General features: G+C 38.7%; 1 protein-coding gene across 1 annotated transcript in view; it reads right to left on the minus strand.

Moving 5' to 3' along the window:
* elovl2.L (ELOVL fatty acid elongase 2 L homeolog) overlaps nucleotides 1–19360 on the minus strand; it is a 39551-nt gene that overhangs the window by 9561 nt on the left and 10630 nt on the right. Inside the window, 3 exon segments of the mRNA NM_001094095.1 lie at nucleotides 32–109; nucleotides 5135–5322; nucleotides 8808–8871. Of these exon segments, the coding sequence (NP_001087564.1) occupies nucleotides 32–109; nucleotides 5135–5322; nucleotides 8808–8871 (330 nt within the window).

Genomic DNA, 19360 nt, shown 5'->3' on the forward strand with positions numbered 1-19360 from the left:
TTCTTGTCACACTTTTTAAGTTCCAACTCACCCGAACATCTGCTTCTCCCGCACTATCAAGGTTCTGGCATTGTAAATTGTATGCCCCTTGCCATGTTGAAAGAATAAGCTAGGGGAAAAAAACACACCAAAAATGATTTATTACAAACATTCAGGTGATTGGTTAGTTAGCCATTATCTTTGTTAAAACAATCTAGGTATCATGTTCTATACAAACTGTAAATCTGGTTGCTTATAACTGTTAATATTCAGTATATCCTTCAACATATAGGTTACATTTCTGTGCTCATTTATTAGAAATATAATAATTTCACTTTAATTTTGTACTTGACAAATCCTCTTCTTTATTTCCTTTTTTTTAAGTACAAAAGATGAAAACAGATTCAAAAAAATAGAAATGACTGCTACACATAGAATCCTCCCCCATTTGTTAACCTTGAATACAGTGCAGATATCTGGAACACTCGCCAGCATGGGACATAACCTACAATGAAATGTGCCATGTACCTCTCTAGGCAAATAGTGACAGTGCAATTTATCATTCTGACAAAACTAGGTGAACTGAGGACTAGTAAATGCACATTATAATCTCTCTCGCAGCTATGTCTGAATGTAATAAAAGAACCCAGGATGATCACTTTAGATGCGCAAAAGAAATCTTACAGCCAGTTTGAAAGATAGTGGTTTGAGCTAGTAACACAGGATATCTTGACAGCGCACATGGATTTCCGGTGAATCCAATTACAGTGCATTCTTCATAAGAAACTAATATTCCTATTCCTCTGATTCTCATTTACAACCACAGAAAGTCAATGACTGCCCCCAGCTCTCTGCAGACCTAGACCTTTGTGACTTGCCCACAAATCCGGCCCCGGTTACTGATTGGATTTGAATTGCTCTATTTGACCCAGTGCTGAAACTCCCGACCCCCAATGTATCTACTGTTCTCTCATGGTCTCAGCAGTCATCATATAGAGCTGCTGCCTCGTCTTCCATCATGCCCTCTCTGCTTAACTTTGCTCTTTCCACCAGGTAGTCCGAGCCAATGTACATATCACTGTTAAAGGAGACATATACAATATATAAAAAAAACTAATTGTATACTATATATATGGCGCTGGTTTTACTTTTGGCTGTTGTGGTAGAATGAGCACAGAGAAGTGTAAAAAGGTACGTTTTACCTTTAATTTCTCCAATGTAGGAGTTGGATGCTGCAAGGGAGATGTGTGTAAACAAAGAATGGTTTCTCTGTTTAAAGGGATACTGTCATTGGAAAACATGTTTTTTTCAAAACGCATCAGTTAATAGTGCTACTCCAGCAGAATTCTGCACTGAAATCCATTTCTCAAAAGAGCAAACAGATTTTTTTATATTCAATTTTGAAATCTGACATGGGGCTAGACATTTTGTAAGTTTCCCAGCTGCCCCCAGTCATGTGACTTGTGCCTGCACTTTAGGAGAGAGATGCTTTCTGGCAGGCTGCTGTTTTTCCTTCTCAGTGTAACGGAATGTGTCTCAGTGGGACATGGGTTTTTACTATTGAGTGTTCTTAAATCTACCAAGCAACTGTTATCTTGTGTTAGGGAGCTGCTATCTAGTTACCTTCCCATTGTTCTTTTGTTTGGCTGCTGGGGGAAAAAGGGAGGGGGGTGATATCACTCCAACTTGCAGTACAGCAGTAAAGAGTGATTGAAGTTTATCAGAGCACAAGTCACATAACTTGGGGCAGCTGGGAAATTGACAATATGTCTAGCCCCATGTCAGATTTCAAAATTGAATATAAAAAAATCTGTTTGCTCTTTTGAGAAATGGATTTCAGTGCAGAATTCTGCTGGAGCAGCGCTATTAACTGATTCATTTTGGAAAAAAAAATTTTTCCCATGACAGTATCCCTTTAAAGGAGTTTGCTGGCTGGCCCTGGAAGCTATAGTGCTTGGGAAGGAACAGGCAATCCATTCCAGTGGTCCAGTTTGCATGTTGGAGCTCACTTTCCACAGGAAGGCTGTTCTGTGTAAAGGTATTTACTGCTATTGAGAGTGTTAGGAAGGTCTCTCAGAGCAGGGCACAGAACAGGCGAGGTTACCTGTCTGTGTTAGGAACTACCAGAGGGGCTATAAGACGCTGTGTCCCTGTCCTTAAGCTCTCGATCATCTGTTTACCTGCCTACTATAGTTGATTTCCCCCAAAAATTACAGGTACAGACAGCCAGCTTCTCCCACTGTATATTGATATTGTCTTCAAAATTAGCCCCTTTATTTGAGCTCTACATAGATGTTCTCCGGTCCCTGTTTCAAATGAAGGGTGGGCGTGTCCTAACGCTCCCTGTCAGAAGCACAGTAGGGGGGGGGGAATGGGCAATCACAGCCCTGCAGTCACACAAGCAAAGACAGACTTCAGTTCCCTATCAGGTCAGCCTAGCTTTTGATTGGTTCCCATCCTACAATGCAGTGTGCTGAGTGTCGCGGGCTTCCCTGCACAGCCTGGGAAGGGAGGCAGCAGGAAGTGGGACAGATGGGCGGGATTAGTAGGGATTTTGCAGACATATTCAATAAATCAGCCTGAAGCACTCCTTTTTTTAAGCACATTACTTCTATATTTAAAATAGTATAATACACTAGTACGTTCCTATGTTTAACACAAAATGTCTCCTTTAAGCATCTTCTGGGCCTGATCTGCTGATGTCTCATGAGCTAGTTGAACTGTAATAGCAATTAACTCCTGGATACTATATCCCTTCTGCCTCTCCCTGATATGATTTATTTTTATGTAGTGATTATGAAGTCAATATTAAAAAAGCTGAAAAGTTATACTGAAGAGCATTTAATTGCTCTTAAGTCAAAGGACTTTTGATTTCAAATTTTTACCTAAAATTACTTTATTAACCATAGATTTGTAGCTGTTAGTGGAACAGTACGTGCTTTTATATTATACTCCCCCGCATATTCTACTTTCTCCCATCATTATAATCACAAGTGAGGAATGTTGTAAATGAAGCCTTAACAAAGGGATATTGAATTAGAAGTGTTACAGAGGTCACTTTTATCCAGGCACAAATGTTAAACTGCTGGATGCTTTTCAGTGGGAACATTTCTTTTCATACAGAAATACAGAAGAACACATACAGCCTTCATATACGTCTGTATTTCATGTGCTGTTCTGGTGCTTGAGGAAAGGCATTGCAAGATCTGAGAAATGAAATCTTAGCATAATAAAAAATGGGTTTATTTTCCATCATAGCAATTAGTGGAATACACCATGTGGCTACAGCTAAGCCCCTAGCTCTGAAGCTATAAAACTGCATCTATATCACTCTATATCACTTTCTATTTTGAAATTATTCAGAATACCATAAAATATATTTGAAACTGTGTTAAAGGGGACATAAAAACTGCACAAAAAAAACTGAGACTTTTTTTTTTATAAATGTTTTATCAAGGGTTAAAGCAACAGTAAGGTTATATGCTAGGAATTCTGCACATATAAACACCTATACATAAAAACTCCATGCAAATAGTACTCTAGGTGGAATCTAGTTGAAATTGGAGTCCAAGCACAACAATACTAATGACTGTGCCATCAAGCTATGGGCAGTAAGACAAATATATATAACAAATAAATATATAGGTAAAATGTAACATTTTTCTGATGAATTATCCCTATTTATTTTGGTTTGTGCATTACCATGATTCAAAATTCTTTATGCCTTCTCGCCCTGGTCACTGTCAGTTCACTATTAAGAATGCATACAACCTAACCTAAGCCACTACAGCCCTGTTATGATGATTACATGCTCAAAAATCATTGGGTAACCCATCATGTGCAGCCAAAAACACTATTTACACAATGCCTGCCTAGATTCATATACTGTAAATAATGTTTGGAAATGCAGTTCTGCAACATGTGTACTGGCAAAGCTTTGTACACATTTAGGGGCACATTTACTAAGCTCGAGTGAAGGATTTGAATGAAACTACGGACTTCGACTTCGATTCGAAAGTTTCGAATTAAAAATCTTTCGATAGTCGAAGTACTGTCTCTTTAAAAAATACTTCGATTACATACTTCAGCAGTTTAAACCTACCGAGGTACAATGTTAGCCTATGGGGACCTTCAACAGCACACTTTCCTAACCTTTTTTTGATCGAAGAAAAGTCCTTTGATCGCTTAAAATCGCTCAAATCGTTCGAACGATTTTTACTTTGATCGATCGATCGATGGATTTGCGTAAATCCTTCGAATTCGATATTTGAATTCGAAGGATTTAAATTCGAGGGTCGAATTCGAGGGTTTGTTAACCCTCGATATTCGACCCTTGATAAATGTGCCACATAGTGTTTTACAGGTATGGAACCTATTATCCAGAATGCCTGGGACCTTAGGTTTCGGGCTTTCTGTAATTTAGATGTCCATACCTTAAGTCTTCTAAACATCATTTACAAATTAAATAAATCCAATAGGATTGTTTTCCCACCAACAAGGATCAAGTATAAGGAACTGTTATCACAGAGAAAAAGGCAATATTTTTAATTATTTCATTAAAATGGAGTCTATGGCAGAGCACCTTCCCATAATTCTGAGGTTTCTGGATAATGGATCTTATACCTGTATTGCAATTCTGCAAAAACACATGTTGAAGGACTTCACAAGGATGCAAATTGAAATAAATATAACCAGAGTATATAAACTGGGATCTTAGTTGTTAAAAAATAAATAAAGCAGGTGCACCATTAGCTCTTTATCAGAGTAAAAGGTTCCTTCGCATAATAGGCTTTGGTATTTTATTTCTTTTAACAAAGCACTGTATAAATTACTAGGTATTTGGTGACAAAGCTTTACATAACAGTAAACTGCTTTCTCTCAGTGTAGTAGAATGAAGGTACATTTTGTTTGCAGAGTGACACTTGATGAGGTGAACCCCAGTGTAATACACAACTTAACAGAGACACCACTTTGCTAAAGTGTAGGCTTCACATAATACAACAGTCGCTGGATCAGGCAGGTAAGCTCTTTCTCATGCCTATGTATATACATGGAGACTGTACAGGGAATAGCCTAAATCCTATCTGATATGGGGTTAAGCAATGAGTTCTTCCCCCTTTCAAATGTTAGAAAATGTTAAATCCTGAAAGCTTACCTCTATTAACATGTAAAAAGACAGCAACGTGACCCCAAGGTTGTAAACAATAAGGTGACCCCTGAGAGAGAATGCCGGCCTGTCCTTCATATATTTGGTACCCAGCCATATGGAAAGAAGATACAGCAGTGTCAGGAAAAGGGTTGGTAGGTAGGAATCCAGCATCAACCATCCTCTAACCCTAGTATCTGTAAATCAAGAAGAGAACATAATATGAATCCAAAATCAGTCATATCTATATGTATTTTGCATTCACTGATTATGTACATCATGAAAGGTTCAGATAGAAGAGTCCATCATGGTCATTTACTTGGGTAAAAATTGTAATTGAAAAAATTGCATAGGTGTTCCCCCCTAGTGCTCATTCATAGAGAACACCTGCCTTGGGTTTGGCTATACTCTGCACCTCACAGCCATAGGACAGCCTAAGTAGAAGGTCTTATTGCAGCCTATGTCCGCCATATTTTCCTAACTTGTGTTTCTGAATGACTTGCAATTTAGGGTAAAGGTAGGATGTGACAATAGCTTCTTTCCTCAGAAGTGGGAGAGTTTTACCACCTAAACCCATAACACTAATACATGGGTATGTTGTGGGGGGGAGCTCTGTGACCCATTTAAAGGTGGCATACATGGTCTGATATAAGCTGCCGATGTGGACAGTGTATGGTCTCTCCGACAAGCTTCCCCCAATCGAGAGTCTTTGTAATATATCTTAAACAGTTTTACCCCCGGTCAGATTCCTGGACTCCAGGCACACCCCTATGGGGAAATAGCAAATTTCCACACATGCAAAAGCATCCTCAAACAGGCTTGTGGGCCTCCTGGGAATAAAGTACCTGGGACAAGTAGTAGAGGGAGGTCAACTTAAATCCTTCCAAGAGCTGAAGGCAACACATCAGCTACCATCCCATATGCTATTTTGGTACATCCAGCAACAGCAAACCTTCCAGGCCCAGTTTCCAAACAGACCCCTTTACATTGACCTTGACCTTAGGCAACCCGCACTATTAAAGCCACTTCCCTGATATATGCAATCATAGGCAAGCCCTATGAAACCCACCTGGATAGACTTCGATTAAAATGGGCCACTGATATCCCAGTGATAGATGAAGAAGCATCTGAAGGGATTCTAAATCAGGTCCCTGAACTCACAATCTCCAATAGGGACAGACTGTTTCACAGGACTACTTGACCCCCCACAGACCCCCAAAATATATCCTGTCAGAATTTTTGATCCTTGCCTTATTATTATATGGTAAAATATAGTTATTACATTCCCAGTGCTGTTGGCTGGCATCAGTTTGTTTGAAATAGTTATAAATAAATGGTCTTTGGTTATACAAATGTGTGTTTACAAGAGGGCAAGGATCACTGGATAAAACAATCTAATAAATCTGTGGCCGACCTTCACCTACGAGCCATCTTCTCTGTCATTTATTTGGGTTACCATGCCAAGGGGGAATGGGTGTCCACCACAGTCTAAATTGGCCGTGTTGTGGATTTCAGAATGACATACAATAGATGTGCCATGTGCTGTATATGCTCTTTTGGGGAGCTATAACCATATATGTGTTTGGTGATCATATATAAAGGTTGCCCTTACTGCATAATATGACAAAAATAAATCTTGGAAAAAAATTAAAAATAAGATTGGAAATTGTATGTATTCTAGGATAGCAATGTGTCAATTGTATGTATACAAATATTACATGACATGGAATACAGCTTCTAAGCAACCTTCCTGTTACAATTAAAATTATACCTGCTAAATCAAGTAATAGGAGGAAGAAGGAAAGAAAGAAGAAGGAAATTTGGCATTGATTTGGCTACTGTCTGATGATAACCATCTGTTGAAAATGTATCCTCCTTGTTACAGAAAAGGAATCAGGTACTTAGAAGAATCTAAAAGAGTAGTATGGGCAGAGGGATTAACAGTTAAGCTTTATCCAAAAAAGACACAGCTAATCTGCCCTGACTGAATGTCATTAACACAGCAACAAAAGCTGTCTCTCTGCTATACTCTCTATAGTGGCTTCCCCCTGCCACAGCTGTCCCTTAAGTGCAACAGTACTTCTAACGAAATAGGTGAACTGCGGCACTCGAGCAGATATGTACATGTTTGGGCTAACCATATCAGCTGGAAAAAAAGTTCAACAGAATAATATGTTGGTTAAAAAGTGCAAAAGGTGAACATTAATTAACAAGTGCTTTTTTTGTTTAGTACCGATGTATATTTATACATCATTTCTACCTTAAACTAAGTATTAATAAATTGATAAGAGACCACAATGATCATATTATTATGAGTTAATGAGATGCCACCAGTAGCTTTGGGCATACAATGTATATGCTCACAACAAATGTTATATGCACACACATAATTCAGTATTTGCTCACACCCACCCAGTATTGTGTACACAGATTTTAAAGGGGTTATTCACATTCCAAACACCTTTTTCAGTTCAGCTATTTGCAGATTGTTCACCAGAAATAATTTTTTATTTTTTACAGTTTTTCCAGAACTGAAGTTTAATGTCCCTGTCTCTGGCATTTCTAAGCCTGGCAGCTCAGTAATCCAGGTGCAGATTCTGAACTGTTACCATTTGCTACATTAATACATGCATGTGGAATATTAGCAACTATTGTATCAATTCTAACAGCTGCCTTTAATGAAACTCAGGGATTCTGCTCAGCAGGGACAAAGATAAGAAAGGTATCAACTAATGTATCAATTTAGAACAGTTTACACATAGAAACAAGTAGGTCACAAATAGAAATTAGAAAGTAATTGGAAAAAGTGTTCATTTGTAATGAAATAAAAATAAGTGTTGAAAGGTGAACAACCCCTTTAAAATGTACACAAAAGATAACTGCATTGTGATAACACTATTTGGAGAAAGATATTGTTAAACATTTAGCAAATTACCTGAACTGCAAATAGTACAGCTTTCATTTAGACAATATTATTTGTTCAGTACCTGAAAACAAATTGTAATACTGCCTCCAGTAATGTACAGTAGTTTGGGAACAAAATTATGGATAGGAAGGGGTACCGCTATCCAGGAAACTGGCTGGAGAGGGGAGGGGGCATTTTGAGGGCGGAACCCATGGCATTGATTAATATAAATCTAGTATTTGCCTGCAACATCTACTGTCAAAGTGCTAATCTAAATAACTTCTTCATGAAAAGGCTCAAAGGCCTGCAGTGTTGATAACATTAGGTTTCAGAAATGATTTTTCCTAAGGTATATAAAGTGTATTTTTTTATATATTATATGTATAAGCATCCAGCGCCTTCCAAAAGCTGCCTTCATACAGTATGTACGTACTCTCGGGTCTCTGCACAACATCAGCACAATGTCAAATGCCCTTTAAAAATACAGTATAACATTTTATGCTTTGTAACAAAACATTTCGGATAATTGTGGAAAAGTAATGTCACATTGACTAAAGAACCGAGAATGTGCATCAATACTGTACAAGGGGAATACAGCCTGCTCGGTTAGATTTTAGTTTAATGATCCAAAAAGTTTTCTAGGAGCTCATTCTGGTGAGTGGTGTTAGGCTGTCTCCAAAAATGTACCAACTCAAACTAATATACTGTATTATTTACATTTACAGTGTAGATGATGCTCCTAGATAAAATAACTATACAAGTTAAGAAAAAGCTTACCTCTTGGTCCAAACAAATAATCAACAAAGGCATTTACTTCTTGATCAAGCTTCTCTATGTGCTCCTGAAAGAGATTCGGAAAAAAGAAAGTTATTGATATGAACAGTAGTAAAGTGAATATTTATTTAGTTCAGTTTGTTTCTCCATCAGCTTATCAAATGCATATGTTTATTGCCCCATATGTAATAAAAGGCACCAAGTTTGCCCAGGAGCAGTAACCCATAGCACCCAATACGATGCTTTTAAACAGGTGATCAGGAAATGCTTCTTGCTGAATAGTTGCCATAGGTGATTAGACCATTAACAATCATTGCTTCTATTCTTTAATTTGCCCATAAGTGCTTTATAAATCTTTTATATATAATGATACCTATATGTTTATTATAGATTAAGTAGAATAGTGAATCATTCCTTGCATACAATTTCACTGCGGTGGGGGGCTGTGGTATAAAACATGGTTTAAATAAATGCCATATTTATAAGGCTCTGCATCTCTCCATATGGGACTTTGCATCATTCATCATGATGTAATTCATTAAGGAGAACCAACAGCTGTATTTGTGTATTTTCTTTTTCACCCATATTGTATACCACCTCAGATATGGTGTAACACGTTCAAATCAACAAGAAAAAGTTTGAAGAAAATGTTGCCATAAGAACAGTAACGTAACTAGGCAGAGTTTGGCCCAGGTGCAGGCGTGCAGCCCCCCCCCCACCGGAAACGATTTTCTAGGCAGCTACGATGGAGTGAGAATTGCTGGTGGGCGGCGCCCAGGGGGTGCGGGGTTCCCGTTATTACGATAATTTTAGTGACTCAGCTAAACGGTACTTTCATACCCAACAACCCTGCTACAAGATATTTGTATTTATTTTTCCTATTTTATAGAGTTCTAGCACCTTTTGCCTGTGGTAAAGAGACAATGATGTCACAGGGGCAGGATGATGATGTCAGGGGGCAGAGTGTGGGTAGATTGGGGGTAGATCTAGGGGACTTGGATCTTGGGGAATTTGGAGGATCCAGTACTACTTAAATGCAAAATGGCTGACAAATGGATGACATTCCTAGTAACTACTGAGATATCAGACACCCACGGGTCCTAAGTATCGGGTGACATAGTGGAGTTGCTGGTGAAGGTTTGGATGGATGGATTTTACTATTTAGAATCAGGGCTGGAACTAGGGGTAGTCAGAAGATACACATGCCTAGAATGCAACAGCAGAGAGGGTGGGAGGGCCCTGGCCCTCATGGGCCCCAGCTGGCACAGGCCTCCTCCCCTGGTTGCCCCATAAAGAAATGTACCTGCACGGCTGGCCAGGGAATTCGAGGATGGGAGAAGGCCCCCAGGGACTGCCAGGAGGGCCCTTGTTTGCAGCCATGGTGGGCCCCCAAGGCTCCAGTACGACCCTGGTTCAGAGGCCAGTTGACTTGCACTCCACTTTTGACCATAGGTAATGATTCCAGTTCTCTGGATGTTTTACTGAACATCACCATATAACCAGAAAGTCAGTAGGTAATAGGAACAGCACTCACATAGAACTGCTGGCACCTTGCCCTAGACTTGTGCAATAAATTCAATGTTTAAGAGGGTATATCCTCCCTTCCACCTGCCACCTTGAGCCCTGCACATTACATTGACTGTGATCTTCCCACAAACTCTCCCTGTTGGTGATGTCATTGACATCACTGGCAGGTTTGGATTGAAGAAAAAGTAAGGGACCAGGTCTGGACTGGCAATCTGTGGATTTTAGCAAATACTAGAGGGGCTGCTGTAAGATGCCATAGACAGTCACTATTTATTAGGCTGCTTGGGGGCTGTCAAATACTCTATGTACTTGAAATGTAAGGGCCTGTTTATACCCCAATCCAGGCCTGGTAAGGACCATACACTCAGGTGGGTGTAAGTTCTCTAGGGTTTAGTAAGGGTTGAGTGTGAGTCATAGTTTTTGTTACCCACGCATCACTACTAGGTATAGCACCGACTACTCACTGTTTATAACTGATGACATCACTACTCACCGTTTATAAGGATATCATTTACAAGATATTCATGGCTTTTGTGTATTATATAGATAAATTAAATATGGTGTCCTCTTGAAAAATTACATAATATTGAGCTGTGCACCTTCCCTGGCACTTATACAGTTTGAACACATTCTAAGTGTCTGTCTCTCTGACTCCCTCTTAAAGTGTTGTGACTAATGTATGTGCAGTCCATTGTGTAGAACTAATGGGGTTATTTATCAAAGCCTGAATCCAAAAAAAACTTTTTTTTTAACAATAAAATCCAAATTTTTAGTGGAAAAAGAAAACGTGAATTTTTCGAGATTTATTATACCCCCAAGGATGGAAAAATTAAGAATCTGAAAATCCGGCATCTGTTTTGGCAAAACCCCATTATGACCCTGACCACACTCCTAAGCATGCTCTGAAATCTGCCCAACACTGCCTGGAATAACGGCATTTTCAGGTTGGGTGATTAACAGTAAATTTGAGGGCAAATTACAGGGAGCAGGATACTGGGCTGTCACTGTGTGTAAACTGAATCATAATATAAGGCAAACAATAATGAATTCCTTAATTACACTATTTGCTAAATATTTTATTGACTTACAAGCTTGTATAGTAGCAACCCAGTTCTGCTTACAAAGCAGATCAATGCAATCCTTTTATAAGTAATCCTCCTGAGCACGTTCCTGCTTTATCCTAAAGCATCAAGCTCAAAGCAGCAGTCCCTTCAAGACTCAAAGGTTTAAACTAGCACAAAAAGGAGCAAAATAGCAGCCAATGCCTTCCTTGCACATTTCTCATATCCCTCCATCATTAGCTTAATCCTTAAAGTGACCATGCACATTCAAAATAAAATTATATGGAGGGGAGTCTAGCTCTTTAACAAGCTGACATCATAGAAAAAAAAATAAAGTGTAATGTATAACTTCACATTTTTTAGTTTAGGATAATTGTGTCGAACTACTACTGTATGTAATGAGAGCAGCTGTCACTGATGTGTAGCCTTTTACAATTTTGCGGTATAACATAACATAAACAAATGATGGGTACAAGAATCAATTATAGCTTCACTAGGCTAGTAAACCTTGTGAAACAGCTTATACAGTATTGCCTGGATTGATGAGATCACATTTACAGAACTGATCACAGTTTTTTAAATGTTATTTTGGTGCAAGTTATTATTGTGCTCTGTTAGATTTAGGGGCAAATGTATTAATTTTTTGAGATTTTGCCATGATTTTCCCCAGCATGGAAGGCACTGCTTGCGTTAGGTGCTAGTTTAGGTACTAGTGTAAGCTGTTATTACAATGAAAGATGCTCTTAAAGAGAAATTGCAAAAAATTGTGGATCGATGAAAATTTCGGGGGCCTGTATAGAGTGTCTGTAATTCTGAACTAAAGCACCAATGGCACTACCTTTGTGATGCAATAGGATAATAATACTAATCATACTTCCAAGCTTTGTCTGAACTATTTGAAGAAGAAGGAAAGCTGAAAGTAATGATATAACCTGCCCAATCACCTGACCTTAAAGGGATCCTGTCATCGGAAAACATGTTTTTTCCCATGACAGTATCCCTTTAAAAGAGAAGGTTAAATCCATGTGGTTCCCCACCCCAAGTGATTATAATCAATACTGATATTCCGGGCTGGTGCTCCTGTTAACAGAAAACTGCACCCACCCAGTGTTTTCCTTTAACAGGAGTACTGGGTGAGGGTATTTGTCACCCCCAGGGATTGAACCTTTCCTTCTCCTTAACCGTACTAAGCTGATTTGCAATGAATTGAATAGAAAGATGATGGCTAAACAGCCAACTAGCACAGATCATTTGTGGCAGTTATGTATCAGTGTTAGAATGAACTATGAGACATACCTTCAGCCTTTACTTAATAGAATGCCCAGTGTTTGTTCTGCTGTGATCATCTAAACAGGTGGATATTTTTATGTCAAACATTAACCTTTAATTTTAGGTAATGTTTGCCATTTGTTTTATATTTTTCAGAAATTAATTCACACTCTTGCCTTTTCTGCAAGTCCATACCCTACAAATTGGCCTGACTATAGTGACCCAGTCTATAATGAATTAAAATGACCTGACTGGTGACAATCTTATCCAGCAGGTCATAAAATTAATAAAGATAGCCTTTGTTCCTGCAGTTTATTACAGTGCATTTTTTAGCATGATAACAACTCTTTCTAGTAGGATAAAGGCCCACTGTCGGTTTAACTAGGTCTGTGTGTATAGAAATACAAGGGCAAACACTGATTGGAGCGAACTTCTGCTATTTCTTTAGAGTGCTTAATATATTAAGTCCGGAAAATCAAATTAATGTACCAATGTGTTTAATATCAGCACAGTAGACTGGAAATTTGATGACAGTCCTTCAGATCTCTGTTAAAGTGCTGTTAACAATGTAGCTTTAGCTCCTGTCTGAGTGATCCTTCTTCAAGTAATTAAATAGGCACAGAGGGATGCTCGAGACTGCATGGTGCCTGACCCGGACGCAAAACACTAGCAATAGATACATTTCATTGTAAGCTTCTTTAAAAATGTAAGAATTAAAATTTAAGTAGTGCTTTAAAAGTTTGTACAGAAGTTGTACAGTAGTGTATATATGTTTAAAATATATGGTGCCAAGATGAAGTGTTTTCTATGTAACACATGAAAGCAATGATACATTAAATGGGTGCTCAGCTGAGTAAATTTGATAAAAGCAATCCAGATATCGGGTATGTCACGGAAAACAATGGTGTTTGTAAATATAACATGATATATTGTGAAAAGAGAAACAATAAGATTAAATGGGAAATATAGCATAAATAATTATTTGGACAAGTACCGTATGTGTAGATTAATTGAGTTATTCAGATCTCAGTCTATAAAGCAGGCTTACATAGAGTACCTTGTGGAAATGAAAATCGATCTCAGATACCGAAAACTTATATATAAACTATATTTAAAAAACTCTATATATAGTAGCCAATAAAGAAGTACATAAATTTGGGATGTATACATTAATATGCATAATTCAGAAAATCATGTCAACTAAAAACACCATCACTGAGGTGAGGTGTAGGAATATATAAAAGGAGCCTCTGTATTTTCTATACGATTCATTTTTTGGGGTGTAACGGGCAATAGATGGGCTTTGCAAGAATCTTGAAGCAATAATTATATTTTAGTAGCTAGTGAGATAGTGTAATCCATTTTGCTTCCCTGTGCATACACACTATGTTTGAGATTACCCTAGAAGTCATTACTGACTAAACCATGCAGCTATTTTGTACTTCTGCAACTAGCAGACAAGCAAGGATTTTTGTACTGGAAAATCATGTAAACATTAAATAAACCGAATAGGCTGGTTTTGCTTTCAATAAGCATTAATTATATCTTAGTTTGGCTGAAGTACAAGGCACTGCTTTATTATAACTAGGGATGCACCGAATCCAGGATTCGGTTTGGGATTCGGCCAGGATTCGGCCTTTTTCAGCAGGATTCGGATTGGGCCGAATCCTTCTGCCCAGCCGAACCAAATCCTAATTTGCATATGCAAATTAGGGGCAGGGAGGCAAATCGCATGACTTTTGTCACAAAACAAGGAAGTAAAAATATTTTCCCATTCCCACCCCTAATTAGCATATGCAAATTAGGGTTTGGATTCGGTTCGGTATTCGGCCGAATCTTTTGCGAAGGATTCAGGGGTTCGGCCGAATCCAAAATAGTAGATTCGGTGCATCTCTAATTATTACAGAGAAAAAGGAAATCACTTTTAAAAATGTGGATTATTTGGATAAAATGGGTGACGGCTTTTGCATAATCCGGAGCTTTCTGAATAACGGGTTTCTGGATAACAGATCCCACACCTGTACTACAAAAGGATTTTTTTTTTGTTTATTTTAATACTAGAGGCAAAACTACACAGGAGATTCTGTCCAGATATTGTTTGTCAGATTTTACCTTCCGTGTAGCTCTTATTTATTTTAGTTCCTATTAACGATGGCTTTTGCATTAGAATTCAATTTACAGGCCTCTGTTTCAAGTGCAACCAAATGTTTTCCCTTAATATCAATGTACTTGCCATCTGAGCTATGTGGGTTGAGCATTGTGCCATGGACGGGATTTTTTGTCCCATCCGATCGAGATCTGGCCGGCTTTCGGCCAGATCTCGATCGGGGAAGTCCGTCGGGGGGCCCCATACACGGGCCAATAAGCTGCCGACTTGCTCTGTCGGCAGTTTTTATCGGCCCATGTATGGCCACCTTAAATACCATTCAGCCAAAAAGCCTGTGTGAGCTTATGTATATTTCAGCCACACAGCATCTTATTGGAGGTACCCAGAGGTTAAACAGTGTGAATCCTTCAAATCTGATTCACCTACAAGGAACTGTCTTTTTTTTTTTATTTCTATTGGCAAGTCATTTAAATCAAATAAATGGGCAAAATAATTACATATAGATGGCCTGTTGGCCTTTATTTAACACAATACTTATGTCTCACATTATTAATAAATTATTAGAAGATTAGCAGCTGCAACCCCTACAGCAAAACCCAGTTTTAGTCAGCTAGATGTAGCAGGTAGGAATGTGCAACATAAGCCCAACGTAGTTTCTCTGCTTTAAATAATATAGTAAGCATAAAAAGCACTTCTTATACTAACATTGTGTTCTGAAATATACATGAAGGGAAGGGGTAATGGATTCACAGTTGCCAATTATTGGTATAAACTGATACTGTGATGCTAAAATGGGATATATGCAAATTATTAATTATTAACGAAAATGATTTTTTGCTAACATTTCATCCATCAAAATCTATGCAAGAAAGAAGCTTTATATTTAGGAGGATGTAGATTTCCTGACGTGAACCCTAAATACAAATGGAAAAAAAGCATCTGCAGGTCTGGATGTCTATATACAAGACAATCTGTCCTTTATAAGCCCAATGGAATCACTAAGGATGTTCTGTAACAAGTTTCTTGGCTGCAGAACCTTAAAGTATTGTAATGCCTGACCTTGTTTCATAGGGAAAGACTGTGCAGATTTCTCCTATTACCGAAGTATGCAACTCCTTGGACTGTGATATCTGAAACCAACCATGACTTTGCTTGAAATGCTGACTTAGCCTTTTAGAGCAGTCTCAACATTATTAAAAGCATGCTGGGATCTTTACAACTATATATAAATTATTTCAATAATTCAGAACTGCAGCATTTTTACATTAAAAGCATTATAAGGTGAATAGTTCCCCTAGATCCATGATCAAGTAATAACACAAGGATTGGGGCCTTCCAGTTGCCAACAATAACTAGGGTTGCAGTAACTGATTATTATCTGTTATTAGTAGGTAAGTAAAATAACAAGCACTATTAATAGCAGTTATGCATTAAGTGGCTTCAGGGAAAACTCTATAATAGTAGGAAAATATGTTTTTTTCTTTGCAACACATATCTAATCTCTCAATTGCATAAGGAGCGAAATTAGAGTTATTTTCAATAAATTATATATTTAATCTATAAATAATCCATGATTTAACTGAAACGGTTACAATCCACGGAACTATAGATGTCAGTTTAACTTGGGACATTGTATGAACTGGACAGCAACCAGCTTATATGTCTGTTATCAGTGTCCCATTGGTCTGCCCTGAGCAGCTCACCTGACATTTAACTTTGCACCGACCATAGTCCAATACCCTATCAAGAAAAAAATAAAGTGGTCAGTCCTTGCATCACCTCATGTCTACGTATTTAAGCCCTTTGAACAAATACAAATATCACCACTTTCACTTGAGCCAAAAGTTGGGAAGTTGTCTATTCAGCAAGGATCTACAACAGGCACAGCGACACAATCTCTGATCTTTGAATAATGCTCATGATCTAAAAACTCCACAAAAGTGTATTTAGAAAATATAATATTATAGCATGTCAACCCTGGACATTCAGAATATTTGATTCTTGAGATATGGCAGCACTTAACAAATGAAACTTGCATTTATTGAGAATTGTTACCAAATATGAGTGTTTACAGACATTTGTTAACACCAACCTTAGCTGGATAGATTTTAAGATGCACTAGGTTGAGGGAGGCAGTGCTGCCGTGACAGACATATCACATGACCTTATGCAGCAGCACCTAACTAGGTAATCTTTTTGTTTATAAAGAAGCGCACAATTTCACCATTACTTTTGAAACCCCATATCATTTCCCATAGAGTCCATTTTAATCAAATAATTCTAATTTTTTAAAATGATTTACTATTTCTCTCTAATAATAAGAAAATACCTTGTACTTGATCCTAACTAAACTGCATGAATCCATATTGGTGGCAAAGCAATCCTATTGGGTTTATTCAATGTATATTGTAATCCAATTCATGGAAAGAAGCCTTATCTGGAAAACCCCAGGTCTCAAGCATTCTGGATAATAGATCCTTTGCCTGTATTTTATACCACATCATACCTGATTTAACCTGATGCACCTGATACCGAATCAGAGCACTGCATTGGTGGGTGTACAGTCCTTACTGCCTCTATAGTACAGAAGGTAATTACAAGGCCCCATCGTTGCCTCCATCCACCGGTGCTCCCCTAACTTCTCTGAATGATCAAATTATGGGACAGATGGGGGTGCATGAACAACATCTCATTCCACTTTAAACACAATATTTTCACCTAATGCAAAAAATTCTAAGAAAGTAATAATCATTCTTCATGTCAATTGCAGAGATGTCTTTGGTGGCTATCAAGCAGAGGTGGGGACGCAGGGGCAGGACCGCCATCAGAAATCGCAGGACACCATATGACAAAACTTCCTGGGCCCCCTGGGCTGCGCCCACCGCAAGCCCCACCTACAGGTCCGCCCTCCCCACCCCACAGGTCTGCCCCCCACCACACAGTAAAAAAACAAAAAAAATATTGGTGGCTAGGGTTCCCACATGTTAATAAAAAATAAAAAGATATTGGTGGTCAGGGCCCCCATAAAATAACATTTGTGGCTAGGACCCCACATGAGAAAAAAAAATTGGTGGCCAGGGTGGCCCCACATTATAAGAAAATTGGTGGCCAGGGCCCCCCTTAAACGTCCATGCCTTCCCAAAGTCAGCAGCTCTCAGAAAGATGGGGGGCCTGGCTAATCAAGTAAGAGTGGCGTGGCCACCCCCCTTACCCTCGGGCCCCCTACAACTCTCCCCCCTGTCCCCCCTGATGGCGGCCCTGCGCAGGGGGGTGGCCATTCTTCAATATACTAAAAATTAACTCGAAGGTGAACCATCCCTTCAAACTCTATTGATACATGGGAACCCTGGAGGTACCATATCCTTCAAGCTAGCAATAATTCCAGGGTTACTTCAGGCTGCATCAAATGTTGCAGAAGCCTTGCTACTAAAAAAATCACATACAGACATGTTTTATGAAAGTATGGTTTGTAAATGTATGGTTTGTAAATGAGCCCTTATATGTCCCTTTTCAGTGTAAACTTTTGTATCTGTGTCTAAAACACAAAATTACAGTTACTTGGGCGCAGCAGGCCTACTATACACAAAAATAAAAAATCTTTGGAGGGGGCTCAGTCTGTACCATGTCGATATGTTAAAGGTCAGAGGTTGGGGAGGGGGAACTAGGAAACAGCAGACCCCACGTCCGAGACTCCCTGTTGCCTGGGCCCCCCTGTGACCATGGGGTAAGCTGTATAGGTAGTAATGCCACTAAAATAGACAATGTATTTAGGTTTATTTAGGGTCTATTTTGATTCTGTAAGTTTGACTGTAAAAATGACTGCAGTTGGCTAATGTTACGCCAACTATTGACTCATCCCATGCTTCTTAGAGGGAAACATAAATCTGACTAAATGGATGTGATGGCATGTTTCAATTTACAATATATCAAGTAACATTTCAAAGGACATTGCACTGGAGAAGAAAAAGCCATTATATCTCTAACAATGGCTATGTTCACCGATTAGTAGTTACAGAGCACTGAGCTGCAAGCAAATTGTACCCAGCATGTAGGTCATGGTGAGGCATCCAATTTATATAATGTTTAGCCAGCCATCACTTGCTATTCTACAAAGAAATGGACGTAAGTAATGTTGTACAGTTTTGCTGATACTGATATCAAATACAACAAAACTTCCAGTGCTTTTGTGGGCAGAAAAAAAGAAATTCAATTCTGTCAATGACACTCCCAAGGCATGTAGTCTAATTCTTCACAATTTGGCCTGTCTATCACTGCTGCCACTCTATAACCCTGCTCTACCAATCATATCCCCAATAGATCTGCCCCGTTACATCACAGCCCACGCTGCCCCTTATATCACTGCTTCATCGCCTTTTTTTTGCCCAGGCTGGTATTTATGCCAACCCTAGCTCTAACCTATATAAAATCATTTACATTGTTATTAGGGTTGCCACCTGGCTGGTGGCCCTGTCAAAATGCTCCCAATTGGACACTGCAATTGAAAAGACCTGCTCTTGTAATCTTTACATTTAAACCAAGGAGATGCATAATCATATACTTATTAATGTTTAAATTGTATTTAAATATATTTC

The sequence above is a fragment of the Xenopus laevis genome, chromosome 6L (assembly GCF_017654675.1).
Source record: "Xenopus laevis strain J_2021 chromosome 6L, Xenopus_laevis_v10.1, whole genome shotgun sequence".
Lineage (NCBI taxonomy): Eukaryota > Metazoa > Chordata > Amphibia > Anura > Pipidae > Xenopus > Xenopus laevis.